At 41.1% G+C, this 15,886-nt stretch overlaps 1 protein-coding gene across 7 annotated transcripts in view; it reads left to right on the top strand.

Moving 5' to 3' along the window:
- Positions 1-15,886, top strand: part of cdc14ab (cell division cycle 14Ab) — a 72,497-nt gene that overhangs the window by 18,953 nt on the left and 37,658 nt on the right. For all 7 annotated transcript variants that reach the window (XM_017701273.2, XM_037545341.1, XM_037545340.1 and 4 more), the window contains 2 exons: positions 1,396-1,475; positions 13,229-13,295. In XM_017701273.2, coding sequence (XP_017556762.2) covers positions 1,396-1,475; positions 13,229-13,295 — 147 coding nt within the window. The remainder of the gene's footprint in view (positions 1-1,395; positions 1,476-13,228; positions 13,296-15,886) is intronic.

The following is a 15,886-nucleotide window of genomic DNA, read 5'->3' as shown; positions in this document are numbered from 1 at the left end:
AAGTAAGGAATGGCTTATTCCTTATTTTAATGTTTCCATTTCATTCAACACTAGAAAAGTACATTTCTAAAAGTATCTTATAAGCTGATGTTGTGAGGAAGGTGCTGTAAGATGACGGGGATATTTTCCAAGGATGGATGTTCTGTCCTCATTGTGGGCTTGTTTTAATTTTTATTATATTTCATGCAGTATAAAATACTGTCCTCTTATGAAACAGATCTTATTTATATAAAGCAAGTTCTCTTATACAACAACTAATCAAGGCTTTATTATGTTTCACAGCTGTACTGGAATATTCTGGAGTCGTGATACCAGCATTAGTCTACTGAGCTGTCGATGAGCTGAAATCTCATTAGAATCTCTCTGTCTCTCTCTCCCTCTCTGTGTCATGTTCTCACGAACTCTGTCTGGGAGAGGTGTTAGTGTAGAGATGAGTCGCCGATTCCCGCAGTGTGTTTGTGAGAGTGACCTTTTCCGTCCGCCGGCCGCACTGTACCATGACAAGTCGTCCCAGCTTGAGAAAGCCTCTTTATGCTGATCCACTGAGTGTCGTCTCTGTGCCACATTCCGCCTTCGTCACCTTCTTCCCAGAAGGGAGGGAGGAGGGGGGGGTGTGGGGGGGTGTAATTAGTGCAGGAGTGAGGGAGCACTTCCTCTGAGGAGGATGAGCACCCTCAGCGAAGTTTAACTCGGGTTTAACTCGGTCAGTGTAAGGAAATCACGAGACAGAGTATCTCGGCTTTCATTTACAGTTTATGATCAAAATGGCAGCATTTGATTCAGATCTGTCTGTGTTTCAGGACAGAATAAGCGGAGATAATGTTCATGCTGATGCCCTCTTTCTTTCCCTCATCTTTTTTCTTTCTTTCCTTATATCCACCTTTTCTTTCATTTGTTCTTAATCCTTTTCTCAATTTTTCTCTCATCCTTATGCTTTCTCCCTCTATTTTTTTTTTTTTTTCTTTCCATATTTTTTTGTTCTTTGCTTCGTACTTCTTGTGGCATGCATCCATCCCCAGGCCCCTGATGACGACTCCGAGAGCTGGCAGGAGGGTGGAGCCAGAACCCAGAGTGAGGTCGAAGCCCTGCGATGACAGCGGAGAGAGGAGAACCACGAGTGATTGAGGGGCGGTGGAGTTTCAGGACTCTCATCACACCTTCATGCCTTTCATGGCCTTCATCATCAACATCCTCCTCCTGCTGTCACTCCCGTCACTTGGTGGTGTTAGGGATTCGGGCCACGTCTCTTCGCCAGCTCTTGCAGCCGTCATTGGGGCCTGGGGGACCTTTTCTTTTTCTGTATTATTTACTTTTCCTTTCTTGTTTCTGTTCTCCCTGCTTCACTCATTTCCTTTCGTCCTTCCTAATTACATATCATGTTTTTGTTTCTTACAGGTGATCTACCTGAAGAAGACGCCGGAGGAGGCCTACAGAGCTCTGATCTCCGGCTCCAACGCTTCATACCTGCCCTTCAGGTGAGCAGTCAGCACCCAGGTTACGCGGCATGTGGCCCTGCCATTAACTCCGCAATGAAGAGTTTTTTCTTTCGGCCGGTCTGAATAGGCGCGTGTTCATGCGTATGTGCGCTTGTTATTGTGCTCTGTGTTTAGAGGCTGTGTTCTCTTGCCCTATTTGTGAGTCACCTGAGCCACAGTGTGACGTTCTCAGACATCAAATGCCCCATAATTACCCCCTCACGCCACTGGGAGAAGAAAAGACTCTGGCTCAAGCACGTGAACACCACCTTGTTCTTTTGTGTGTGTTTCTGGATTTGTCTATGACCTGTTTTCTGCTTCATGTCAGAAAATGTCCCACACCAACCACTGCTGTCAGAAAGCCAAAACAAGAAGCATCCTATCCAGATTGCAGCCGGTGCTTCCCTACCATCGCCCAATCATTACTTCTCTCCTGGCACGCCATGTTCTAATCTGCTTTGCCTTGGCATAAAATATCTGGCCCTGTTACTGCTTCAGATTTTAATAGGCTTGAGCTACATTTTCCACAGAAAATAAATGAAGGGCAACATATTCTCTATGAATGTTCAGTTTTGCCAACAGTTGACGGTTTTCTGTAGTGTGCTTAATTCGGTCATGTTTGAACAGAGACAAAAGCACAAACAGTCGACTTGGCTGTGTTACATGATGCCAGAGATTGCCACAGGGCTAGATTATCTCACTGCTGCCAACTGCCAATCTCTGCCTTTTAATTTGGGATTATAGTACAGCCAGGTCAGGGGCTGATGTAATCCAGCCTGTGTAGAGTTGGGCTTTATCCCAAATAGACATGCCACCTAGAACATTAAAATCCAGAGGGTCTTTGCCCTTAAGTGAAGGTGAGCATGCTGCTAGTGCGAGTGCTGCCCTTGATTGTGTGGATTAGTTCAGTTAGTATAGACGGTACATGTTCTTAAGATCGATATTGTTTTTGGTTGTTAGACAAAGATTCAAATAGATTGTTGATTTCTGAAATAAGGTCTCTTGGAAGTTCTAAGCATTTTCTTAGGAAAAAAAGCCCAGTCATTTGAGTCTGGGGACATGCATAAAACTTGCCCCTCCACTCTGCCCACTTTACTCTGATTGGGTGCACCCAGGTTCCTAGATTTCCTCATTGACAACAGTTTCCACAAAAGACAGTAAACAAGACAAGGTTGAGGGGTGTGTCAGCGATAGCTTTAGGTTTCAATACGTTGTTGAAATTATTACACTCGTAATAGACAGTAACTTGGAATTGAGGGCTGGTAAACAGAAGGGAATGAATGAAAACAGGACAGAACAGATGGTGTCCAGAGAGAATCTGTGCTGTAGGATTTGTGAATGGGTCAAAGACAAGATTCTGTCCCACATGAATGGAGGTTGTAGCACTGTTTGTGTTTTATGAAGAGGGGCTAGTGGTATGCCAGTAACGCATGGAGAGTCTTCCATTTCTAATGTGTCAGTTGGCAGGTGTCCACTCAGCTGCAATATTAAACTGACGTAAATGACTGAAATCTGAAATGCATAACAATGCATTGCTGTCCAAAAGAACAGAATTCATAAAAACCCTGTGGAACAAGTTTACAGAGAAATATTTCCTGTTGAGCAGCGTCTCAGTGCTGTTTTGTGTAGCTTTATGGCTGTATTTTATATTGTAAGCATGAGACAGCAAATATATCAGTAGCTCAAGCTGTAAGCACCCTCTGTTTATAGTCTAGTACCACCTTTTTGCTTTTTTTTTTTTTCTTTGATGAGTATTTTTTTTTCACCAGTTTCTCATCAGTTTATTCTGTTTTCATTGATAATTTGCAAATGCATTTTTATTGTAATTTACTGCATTTCTTTTTGTTTTAAACTGGCAAAAAATGTCCACCTTAAGCAGGGGTGCCTGCAAATTTTGATGATTTTATTCAATGATTTTAATTCAGTATGTCCATATACACATAAAAATGTGTTGGAATTGGAGAGCAAGTCCTCGTTTTTGTAGTTTTCTTTTTTAAGTGAATAGAAGGAACAGATCCCTTTTAAGTGTATGAAACTATCAAGAAACTGAGCAGTTTGTTTGACTGCTAGAGTCATATTAGTGTTGTGGTTGTTGTTGTTTGTCATAATCAATAATAAGGAGAAGAAGAATGGAAGGGAACCTTGTGGCGTTTTGCTATGTGTAGGTCAGGTGTTAATTATGCCTGAAATGAATGGTGTACACATGTGAAAGCTGATCTGTACTTATGGGAATCTACTTCTAGCCTGTGTAGGGGGGGTACAGTGTGTGTGTGTGTGTAGTGTGACAAAGAGAATGACTGACTGTGTCTTTAATAGGACGGAGGCCCTATTCTCAGCCTCTTGGTAATGAATAAGTCACATTGTGACTTGGCAAGGCCAGCTGTGGAGTCATGTCCATGCGGCCGTCCCATCTCTGCTCCAGCCTGCTTCTGTGCCTTTACTGCAGTGCAGGCTCAAAGACGCCCCCCTGCTAAAGCTCAGAACAGCGGAAAGTCCTGTGGAGATGTTAGTATTATGCACCAACGTCCTGTCCATCTTGCTGATTTTAAGCATAATATCCAAATAAAGACAAGCAGTAAGAATAAGTGCCTCAGTTTGATATACTTAGTATTCTGTTGGTTTCTGACCAGTCCATCAGTAGCACACAAACCTTAAGCACACTCCTGCTCCTCTTCTCAGTAATAATAATAATAATAATATAATAATAACATTTTAATTTTTTATTGCCACAAAGCCATTTTAGTAGCATCATGTTTTCATGTAAATCAACAATAAATATGGCATGTTAAACAACAAAATGCAAGACCAACAATGCAAACAGGAATGGTTTACTGTATTAATAACACTACTTTCTGAGTTGAGTGCAAATACAGCAGAATGATGACATGCAGACTACTAAAACATGAATTAAACTACTTTTTCCATGCATTTTGGATGTGTTAGATACAGTGTTAGATATCAAAGCTCACTACAAATGCGTAAAATAGAATAGAATATGTTTAATGCGATGCCTGCGTTTGCTAACAGGTCCGTGCAGTAGAAGAGGTGATTAAGCTGTGGCGCATTGGAATAGTAAAGTCCTTTTCCCACCTGCCATTAACAAGTCTTGGGTCATCTGATTTATAAAAGCACAGTGTCTCATACAGGCATAAAGAAAGTCTAGTGCACCGGAGGTGGTCAGGGACATACATTACCACATAAAATTTGTAGAGTGAATGCTAAACGCATCAGCAGCAGCAACATATGACCACCTTAATCAGCTGTGTCCTCACCACAGAGACGAAAGCAGCTGCATTGCCTCCTTTTTTTTTCCTCCTCAAGCAACAAACAGGTGTTTTGTTTGGTCTCTTACGGTATTCTGATGTATATCATGAAAATGTTTAAGCATCGTGATGTGTTTTTTCCAAATTGATCACCTCTATCTTGAGATTACTAGTCTTGGAGGCAAATGTGTGATTATTCAGGTATGCAGTTTAGGCTAATTGGTGGTAAGTTCATTCCTTGTTGGCTACGTTAGCTGCGACATCGTGAAAAATATTTATGATGTGGTCACTGGAGACGAGATAAATGGAAACTCCAGGTGTACGCTGCGATACGCTGTCCACTTATGACCAGATCACTTGAGATGGGCGTTAATACCGAGTATGATCATGGCTTATGGGTCTTGGGTTAACTTCAGCGCAGTAGTTGGCCTGAGCAATTCATTGTTTCTGTAGTTTTGAAAGAGTGCGAGTTTCAGATTGGAAGAGCTGCAATTTGATTTCTGTCCATTGTTGTTTAGCGTTGTTTTGCACCCGTCATTCCGCACGAAGGCCTCCAGACTGGAAAAATGGATCTGCTGAGGCCGTATTACAGACACTTCCAATGTTTTTGTCTTAAGATCTTGACCTGTCAGGTTTTTTTCTTTATTGGGGAATCTTGTCTTATAGCTTCTTCTCTCCGGTTAGGAAATCTTAACTTACTCGATCGAAGTCGACAATCAACTGTCATATCTGTTTCCTAGCAACCGACCGTGCGCGCACCGCACGGGGGACCTGGACTCTTAATTTATAGAAAATAATCACATTTCGATCCAGTGGCAGTACTGGTATGACACATTGCAGTTTGCAGTTGTCCTCCAAATCGTTCAGCCTTAGCTCCTACTGACTGAAGTTAATGAACTGAGGATTCTGCACAATAAATCTACCATTCTGTAAACTTTTAAGACGCTTTCAAAGATCTGTGGTTTGAACTTGCAAACTTTCTTCGACTATATGTGTGCAAAAATATGAACAGCTACTGTTTAGCTTCTGAAGACCACCACAGAAACTGTGCAAGCCAAGTGAAGATTGAGCTGACCCATTTGCTCTGACCTTCAGTAAGAGATTATAACTGTAAATCAGTAATGCTGAACAAGAAGCTGAATAGCTTTTATCGACCTGTATTTAGTGGTTTCCCAGAAGATTTGTTAACTCTTGCATTTCAGAAAATGTAGTGGGGAGGGAAAACATTCCCAGAAGTTGTTTATTTTCATCTCTCTGAGCCTTATTTTAGACAGCGATGTTTCATCACTTGGGATTTTGCACTACTCTTGACCCTCAGTTTTAGCTTTAGAGTCTCTGAGCTGAGATGTGGGTGAAAAACATGTGTAGCGGCAGATTTTCTAATTAGCTACTCTCACTCCACTTGTGCTGCGTGCTGTTTTCACACTGCGTGGGAGTTTGTTCCGAAGCCCTTGGCAGTCTTTCTCAAACTTTATGGTCCTGGAGATTAGCTTCAGATTCGTCTGGTAGTCAGGTTTGAGTTACGGTGTTGATACAGCCGTATCTGATCCTCCAGGCCTGTCCGAACTTGCAGGAGCGCAAATATTTATCTTGCCTCCAGGTTTGCTCAGTAGTGCCCTCGTCAGTGCCTTAATTATGTTTTATATTAATGAGCAAACAGTTTTTTGGTTAGTCATTACACCAATGATTGCATCAGTGATCAGTGTACTATGGTTATTATATGGGCTAGTGGAAATCTCAAAGAAGCAGTTCTCATTTTCTAGCACTTTTGAATTGTCCCTTTTTAAAGCAATGGTTCCACCAAAAATCAGATTTTTCTTAGTTTCCCTTATCCTAAATGTAGCCAGTCAGCCAAGACAGCCAAGGATGCTCCTTTAGTTGCTTACAGCCTGGAGTTTTGTATGATACGTTTTTATTTATTTATTTAACTGTATTACTATATCTATACACTCTTCAATCTCAATTATTGCACAAATAAACAACAAAGGGGAATCCACTCCAATATCCTGTGTGGTTTCTGACATCCACATATTTCTGATTGCTATCTATTAAAAAGAAAAACTCAAATTCTGAGTTAATAGAAAATGGGTATTTCAGATAAATAGGAATATATTAATGGTGATCATGAGAAATTTCAGTAAAGAACACTGACAGACTTTATGAAAGTCTGTTGAATTCATTTAGTGTATTTAGTGCATTATGTGAAATGCTGAATAAAAATGACTATACATAGTTTTTTACAGTATTTTTGTAAACATGCCTGCTACTTTTTTGGCATAGCCCTAATTTGAGACATTTTTGCCAACAAGACAGTTGAGCCCTTGCAATGAATAACAGTATATGTGAAATCTTTTGTAAAAATCATATAAGCGTGGCATCCAATTGTGTATGACTTGTATTTAAAGTAAAGCGGCCACTAAAACATAAAGCATAATTTGACTTTATTTTGTGCAACCTTAAAAGTAAACAAAATAACTGATAAGTTGTTTTATTTTCCTTGGAGGGGCTCAATTATTTATATTGATATTTGGTTGAAACTTTGCTTTAAACTAAAGCTCCCAGCAGTTTGTTTGCGTTTGTACGGTGGTGTCCTGAGGCTTCAGTAATGAAGCATTCAAATCGCAGCCATTGGTGTTGACTGTACAGATTATAACTGCCAGGGATGAAGTTTATGACTGGATTTGGAGTCTAGGTCCAAATTTGAGGACATTTGCATCAGTCCTTATTGGTTTTCCTCACCATTGCTGATGGGTTTTTTTGTTGCCCCGTCCATTCTTAGGGTTAATTGGGCTCTTGTCTCATCACAGGGCTGTGCTTGTTAGTGACTGTAGAGCTCTTCTGGCCATGAAAAGCGCTTTGTCAGCGTGCCACTCTCATAACTCCGGTAGCCATGGCACCCCTGGTGACACAACCCAGCAACTTGGTTATGTAATATCATGGAATTGGTTAATACAGGAACTAAATAGACTTGTGTTGTCGGTGAAGGACAGGCCTCTAATGAGCGCGAAAGAATTGAATTCACTCTCTTATTGGGAAGAATTTGAGCAGGTTTGAAAGAGTTTCATAGTAAAGCAGTCAGGTCACTGGATCTGGGAGCTTAATAACGAAAGTGAAGGTGAAGAGTTTAGTATGTTTCCATAAAGGGATTAATGACGGCTGGAATGTGATTCAGATGCTCGCCTTTGCTTCTAAATGAAAAAGAGGTTCTTTTGCTGTGGAGCGGTTGTGCTGGCCTCAGACTTTATCCAAATGGATCTCTCTCCCTCTCTCCCCCTCTCCCTCTCTCCCTCTCTCCCTGCAGCTGTCCTTTTTTCTGCTGTTGTGCCAAGAACAAAATTTGATGGATTTTTGGATGGCCACTTTCACAGGGTCTATTTTTAGCTGTGATGTTGACCTCAACTGCCCGTTACAGTTCAGCACAAACTTGTCATGCAAGAGCAGAGTCTTACTATATACCACACCCTGAATGCTAAAGGTATACTGCTGTTTATAACTACTGTTTTCAGTAATATACATCTAATTTTGTTTTAAATAGATGGATATAATGATTGATATAAGGATATAATGATTAAGAAATTTAATTTTGACACTACAGTAGATGATGCTTCAATCATCTAGAAAGCTGTATAAAGTACTGTTTGGTCAGGGTTTTAGTCCCAGTTTTTTTTGTTTTTGTTTTTGTTTTTTAGACTGCGTGCTCTTTTCTGTCAATAAGGAATAACCCTCCGTAAAAATCCCCTCTGAAAAATCTCTGTTTGAAGGGCCAAATAGCCCCAACACTTCACCCATCTCAACAACAATCGGGACAACCGTACCCCTAAATGGAGGGGTAGGGCTAAGTGTTGGGGGCAAGGCGTGAAATGGGATTGGGCCCAAGTTTTCACTTCCATCTCTCTCATTTAGATTTTTAGATTTAGATTTAGGTTTATTTAAGTAAGTCGGTCATGAACGTTACAGACGTCCAGTAGTAAAACTAAAAGTAGACATTACCTCACATCTCCATGTAAAACTAATCCTAATAGTACTTCACACTGAGAATGAAGTTAAAAGGACATTCGCATCCAAAATGTTTCATATTTGAAAGTAGGGATCAAATTTTGGAATAAAATGATGGAATAATTGTATTGTTCATCACTTAATAGCTTGTTGTTGTTGTTGTTATTAAGTTGAAATGCTGGTGAGGAAAAGCATCTGAAGGTAAAAATATGACTTTCACACACCGAGGAGTAGAGCAGAGTCATTTGTACCCATTGAGCAATGGAACGAGAAAAGGGAACGCCCAAAAGACCTGTTGTCTTATTTTTAGCCCAGCGGCTGAAGTATGCTAACCTTCGAGAACTTGTTTTTGTTGAAGGATGACTGCAAGTTCCATTAGTTCAGGACCCTCTGATGGGCTTGTATGGTGTGTTCTCGGGGAAGTGGCTGCCGGGGTTGGGGAGTGAAGTGGCAGCGGTCCAGAGAGCTGTGTAAGAAAGCTCTAATCTGCAGCACTAAGGCTTTGGGGCTTGGCATTGAACAGCTCTTATGCAAGAAGAGAGAGAGATGTCAAGCTGCTCGAATATTTGGCGTGCCACAGCAGGGAAAGTGGTGGAAATCCGGCAGAGATAGTGACACTGAGCAGACTTGAGGGGGAGGTGTTTGCAGAATAGCCATTAGATTCACTCATTGAAAAGTTTTTGTGTTTGGTTGTTTATTTTATTCTTTGGATTTATGTGGCTGTGCTTAAAAAGAGATGGTGGTATCTGTACCGTGTCTGTAAATTTCATATCTCAAAAACAGAAAGTACGCTACATCTCATAAAGCCTTGCCTCTCTGAAATCATCGATGAATATCTTGGCATCTAACGTCTTTTAACTCAAAAGAAAAAAATAACTTGCAAAATTTCTGTTGGTCCATCACGTCTTGTGATGTTTGAGGTTTTTCTCATGAGCTTTTCTTACGAAAGTGACAGTAGGATGAAATTTTGCTGTACTTTCCAAATCTGATCCAGGAACCACTTCAATGTGTTGTAAGATGATCTTTCATGGTCTCAAGAGAGGAGTCCCACACCCTTTCCCCAGAGTGTAAGGGTGGGGTTTAGTTCAAGGGTCATTCCTTTCCTTCTCTTTCCACTCTCAGCATTGCGTTTTAGCCCAGATTTAGCCAGTCTTGTTACACATGGTTTCCTCTTTTTCCCCCTTCTGTTTCCATATGATGTCACTCAGGCCGGGGTGCAGCAGTGTCCTGCTTGTATCACATGGCCTTTCCACAAAGGAGGATACAGAGGAGGAGGGAAAATCCTGTTAGGAAACAATCAGGACTTATTTAGAAGTAATTACTTTTCAAACAAAGTGTAGTGTTGCCTATAAAAATGGACAAAACTGTGGGTAAAATTCAGCCTTAAATATGGCTTATACACCATGTATGTGTTCACTTTTATGGGTAATAGTATCATACAATGTCAAACACATAAGCAAGCAGCAAACAACCTGTTTAATTGTTAGGGATTAGAGAACATTGAAACACACACACACACACACACACACACACACACACACACACACACACACACACACACACACACACACATCTTCTAAGCCACTTATCCTACCAGGGCGCAGGGGAGCTGGAGCAGTCATTGGGTGGATGGCAGGGTACATCCTGGACAGGTCGTCAGTCCATTGCAGGGCAATTTAGCATGTCCAGTTGGTCTGACTGCATGCCTTTGGACTGTGGGAGGAAGCTGGAGAACCTGGAGGAAACCCACGCGAGCTCCCCACAGGAAGGACCCTGGTCGCCCAGCCGGGGAAGCGAACCCAGGCACTTCTTGCTGCGAGGCAACAGCGCTACCCACTGCACCACCGTGCCGCCCTGAACACTGAAAAAATCACATTTGAAATAAATCACAGTTTAAAAAATGTTTAAAATTTTAAAATGTCTTAAATGGACATCAGGGGGAAACAAAAGATGAAAATGTTGGGTCTGGGCCCAACAGCCTGTCTCTAAACCTGGGCTGTGACGTTTTAATATGTTTAGTGTCCACCAGGTCCCGTTTCTTCATTTTCATTCTGCTTTGTAATAAACTGGGCTAAAGCTTGCGCTGTTTATCCTTTAGAAGTGAATCATTCATTGATGCTGACCTCTTAATCCGTTTGAGCCCTCGACCGTTGTGGTGTGTTTTATCTCAGGCCTTTACCGTGGCTGTGGATCAGTATCTGTGCATTATCTGATCAGCTGTATGGTTCAGGTTGCGTAACGCTGAGGCGTGTGGCTCCTGGTTCTGTCAGCTGGCGTCTGGCTTTGTGCCGTTTCACACGTGAGCTCATGTGTTCCATGCCTTGTGGTTAACACCTACATTCTTCTGAGCCTTTCAGCTGCAACTTTAACTGAAAGAATAGGCTTAGTTTCCCTTTTTTTTCGGAGAGATTTGTCTGTCTTCTCGATTGTGGTTTCAAAAGCAAGTTAGCGAAATCCGTCTGCAGCCGAGTCTTAGCAGTGCAAGTCATATTGTGTAATGTTCCCAGTGGACAGGGTTGTAATTCTTTAGGCCGATTACACAGACATTGGCTTTTATTTTCTGTGTTTTTTTTTTCCTGTTCTGAGGGATAGCGTTCAGTCTGTTATAGAGGTAAGGTGTTATGTAATCCTGAGACTGTTTGTTTAATTCATGTGCTTTGGCTCATACATCGGTCATTGTCTGGAGGAGCAGTCCAGCTGACTTAGAACCGCAGAACTTTCAGTACTTTTAATATTCTTCAAGGGTATTACACTGTGATGCATTAATGTGAAAGTGCTGATTTAAATGCTTCATTTTTTTTAGACTAAATTATCATTTTAACAAGGGCCGTCACTGTTAATTATATCAGTAAGCACTTATTTAGATCATTAATCAAGTAATCCGCTTCAATTAATTTAAAGCAAAAAACATTTAATGTTAGATTATATGCATGAAATGTAGAACTACAAACATGCATGCATTAGTGAGATCCTGCTGGTGTGAGTTTCCCTTTTTTAGTGATGCACACAAGATATTTGAGGGCTAGTACTTCCTCTTTTGCACAGTCTTCAGAACCTTTATAATAAATTTCAATTTATTTTTAATTGACTAATCTGTTGTAATTACATAATTATGATGGCCTTAAGTGTAATATTCAAGAGAATATCAGGCTGTTTATATATTAGGGTTAGGTATGAAAGTTTTATTTCCAGTGTATTTTAAAAAGCAGTTCTGAATCCTACCAAAAAAGGAAGCAAAACCGTGACCTAGTGAAATCTAATTGAATAACCAAGTTTGGAGATTTTATGCCCTCTAAAAGCAGTAAAACGTGGCAAAAAGCAGCTCGTCTCTGCAAGCAGTGCTGCCAGTAACTGCTCCAGGAATAAACTCCTTCATTTACCAGGGAAATTTGTAATTGTAACTTTTTAATTAAAAAGCAGAAATTAGCCCAGCCTTACGGGTGGAGTGGCAGGAGCAGGATCCCTGCAGAAGCCTGACCCATTTCCGCTACTCCCAAAAATATCACCAATTAAACCTAAACAGGCATACGCTTAAAGCAACCAGTGGATCCTATGATGCTAAATAGTTAGAGCTGGTCAGTTGATGAGCTGACCACTCGCCACCACTGCACTGTGCTTTACCGTTTGATTTAATAGAGCAGTCATATATTTGTTATAGGCGTGTAAACGTGACAACAGATGTTGTTTAGTTCTGATTCTTAAGCAAATTATTTGATGAATCAATCTCAGATTGTGCAGTGGTTTGATTATTTTGGTTTGATTCAGAATTATTGAAACAAACAGCGCTGTATTCGCAATCTGTACTGCAGTGCGGTACAGACAGTAAAATTACACCAAGCTTCCTTTTTCTTCAAATAAATAATCTCTCTCTCTCTCTCTCTCTCTCTCTCTCTCTCTCTCTCTCTCTCTCTCTCTCTCTCTCTCTCTCTCTCTCTCTCTCTCTCTCTCTCTCTCTCTCTCTCTCTCTCTCTCTCTCTCTCTCTCTCTCTCTCTCTCTCTCTCTCTCTCCCCCTCCCTCTCTCTCTCTCTCTCTCTCTCTCTGTGTCTTTGTCTGTGTCTCTTTCTCTGTGTATATACTAACGCCCACATCTGTAGATGAGACCTTGTGACCCATTTCCCTGCATTTGTGGGCGAGTGCTGGTTTACTTTCTTTAAAAGTGAGGTACTGTTTATGATCTGGGTCGGCTGTATAAACCCTCACAGTGTTTGCTGGTCTATTTTTAGGCCTGTGCATTTACTGTTCATGTGGCCAGGCTTTCTTTTCTTTTTGCTCCCACGGGGGGAAAACGAGAGTCCACAGAAACAAACCTGTGACCTCTGGCTGCTGAAGTGAATAAAAAGATTTCACTGTCTGCAAAGCACACATGATGTCAGACGCAGAAGTGCTTTCATGTACTCGGTTTCACACTTCTATCGCTCCTTCTTTTTCATTCTCTTATACTTTCAATCTCGGGTTTCTCTGTTTCTCACGTGTTCTTTTTACTCTCTTTTCAGGGACGCGTCATTTGGAAATTGCACATACAACCTGACTATTCTTGACTGCTTGCAAGGAATCAGGAAGGTAAGATGTCTTTCTTTGCATAAGAGTGGACGTCATAAGAGAAATAAATTGACACATCCTTACTCTGGAAAAAGATTCTGTCATGATAATGTATTGTTTATAGGTTGGACAGTCTTTACTGAACGTAGACAAAACCCTTGCATCTTGGAAAGAAATATTCTGTGATAAGATCCCATTAACCTCATTCACTTCAGAGATGTGGCTGGAGTCTTGTTTGAACTCCGTATGAGACAGTTGTCTCACAGATGGCATCATTTTCTTAACTCGCCCACTGCAGTTGAATAATATCTCCATCGCAAAAGTATGAATCTCATAATTTTCGTATATGGCTCCTCTACATGATCGGAAATCGATCTTTCACACAGGGGTTCTTAACCAGGGGGCCGTGACACTACAGTCAGCAGAACACTACTAAAATCTGCCTGGCAAAATAGCCAGTATGCTTGGGGGGCAAAAGGACGCAAGAATGTGGGGAAACGTGTATCTGCAGTTTAGCGTTAAGTCTAGGTGAACTTTAACCGTGTGAGGTCACGAACATGGGAAGCATCAGCTGATTTTAAACAAGAGGACAAATGCCACGATTTTCTGAAAAATACTGAATGGAGGATTCAGCATTCTTCAGTCAACAGATGGTCACTTGTCACTTACAGTTGCAAAAAACAAACTTGTTAACCAGCCAATGATAATCGCCTGCTGGACTGCATGTTCCCTCCAAAACCTCCCCAAATCGGTTCCGCTTGCGTCTGTGCTTGCGTCTACTTGTGTGCATGTGAGGTGGCCCACCAGGTCAGCGGAAGGGAGAGGGGGTCTGGGTGTCGCCAAGATATTTTAACCCTAAAAAAAAGGGAGTGCACCGAAAAAAAAGTTGAGAACCCCTTGTCTGTCTCTGTAAAGGAGAACTCCTACTCTTGTCTCCAGAACCTCTTGGAAGAAAATGCTGATATTAATCCCTTTGTTTCTCCTAAGGTGGGTTGATGAGAGAGACTTCAGAACACAGTGATCCTTCATTAATGGAATGGTTTGGCAAAAAAAAAAAAATGTACACAATATTTTACTTAACCCAGACGTACCGGATCAGCCGAGACAAGTGTATAGTTCATTTTCAGAGCCCACAGCAAGTCATGCTGAGCCCTAAACCACATCAAGTCTGCATGCCATTAATGTGGAAATGGATGCAGTTCAAGTGTGTTGAAAGATATCTTGGTTATGTTTGACACATTTTTACAGGAATTATTTGTGCTGTTTGGTTGACTACTAGTTCTACTGTTTATTAGCAGCGTTAGCCTTGCAGCTCCAGTCCTAAACGAAAGAAGCAAAATTTGTAAATTGAACAAATTCAGGCAGACATGTCAGACCTACATCTGGAGTAAGTGGGGAAATTGGTTAAATTAGATTTTTCACAGAACTGTTCCTTCAACAAAATACTTTATTTTTCCTTCAGATAACGAGAACTTGATCTTCAGAGAGACATTTCTCCTTTGGGTGGATTGTGGCTACTTGAAACTAGTCAGACTGCAATTGAAATGTCACCGTACTAACGATAGCTCAATAACACAACAGAAAACTGCCCCCTGTCTTGTCCTACGATGACTCTTAGATTGAATAGGATTTTTGCCTTTAGTCTGTAGAGCTTGTCCAACCTAGCAACAGTAGCTAAGAAAAAACATTTGTGGGTGGAGCATGGCCAGGTTGTTTTGGCCCTGTATGGACCTCAGTTCAATTAACTATTGGAAATGAGCATGAAAGTGAGGCCTTTCTATAAACTAGTAGGTTTGTGAAGTATTTTCAGTTCTGATGCTTTTGCCTCAAGCTGCTCTCATGCTACACGATTTTTGGCCCAATTTTACCCCGAATTTGCCCCTTCAGACAAATTTATCACAATCGGACAGGATGGGAGCTCAATCAGAAACAGTTGACAGCACGGAAGATTAGATTGGAGGAGAAACAGGTCAATCTTTAGCCTTCCAGTCAGGCTCCGGGTTGATTGGAGGCCAATGTTTAATTTTTAGGACTCAAAACTTTCAAGTCCTGTAGTGTGAGAGAGAACAAAAAGATCCCTATGAAGGCGAAGAAGAGTTTTTATCCTGTTTATAATTCTGTTATGTTTATAATGAATTATGTCAATCGCAATGTCAAGGCACTCTCTTCACAAAATAAATCAGCTGGCAGTTTAGTGAAATTCTCCAGCTCTTACTGTGATGCCTGTGTTTCTCAACCCCATATTCATTTGTGATGCTGTCCGTTTTAGAAGACTTTAAGTTGTGAAGTTCACGCCCAGCTTTACAGAATTTTCAGCATTGTCATACATGCGTGATGAATGACAGTGCGTAATTGCCTTTTGTCGTTGTTGTGAGCTGGTGTCAGGTTTTTTTTTTTTTTTTTTTTTTTTTTTTTTTCCCACTCCCTGAACAATAATTAGCCAAGGTGCTTTGCCCTCAGTGACGATGTCATCTGTCACAGTGACAAACATTTGTTCGTTTCACTGAAATGACACTTTAGTTTGGACAAGATTTTGCTTGCTGATATGTGATTGCTGACAGCATTCTTATTTAGAGGTCGCCAAACGACTTGTTTTTAGCTTAAAATAGTGC

Source organism: Pygocentrus nattereri, chromosome 15, assembly GCF_015220715.1.
Source record: "Pygocentrus nattereri isolate fPygNat1 chromosome 15, fPygNat1.pri, whole genome shotgun sequence".
Lineage (NCBI taxonomy): Eukaryota > Metazoa > Chordata > Actinopteri > Characiformes > Serrasalmidae > Pygocentrus > Pygocentrus nattereri.
The sequence above is the reverse complement of the archived record's forward strand: the minus strand, read 5'-3'. Positions and strand labels throughout refer to the sequence as shown.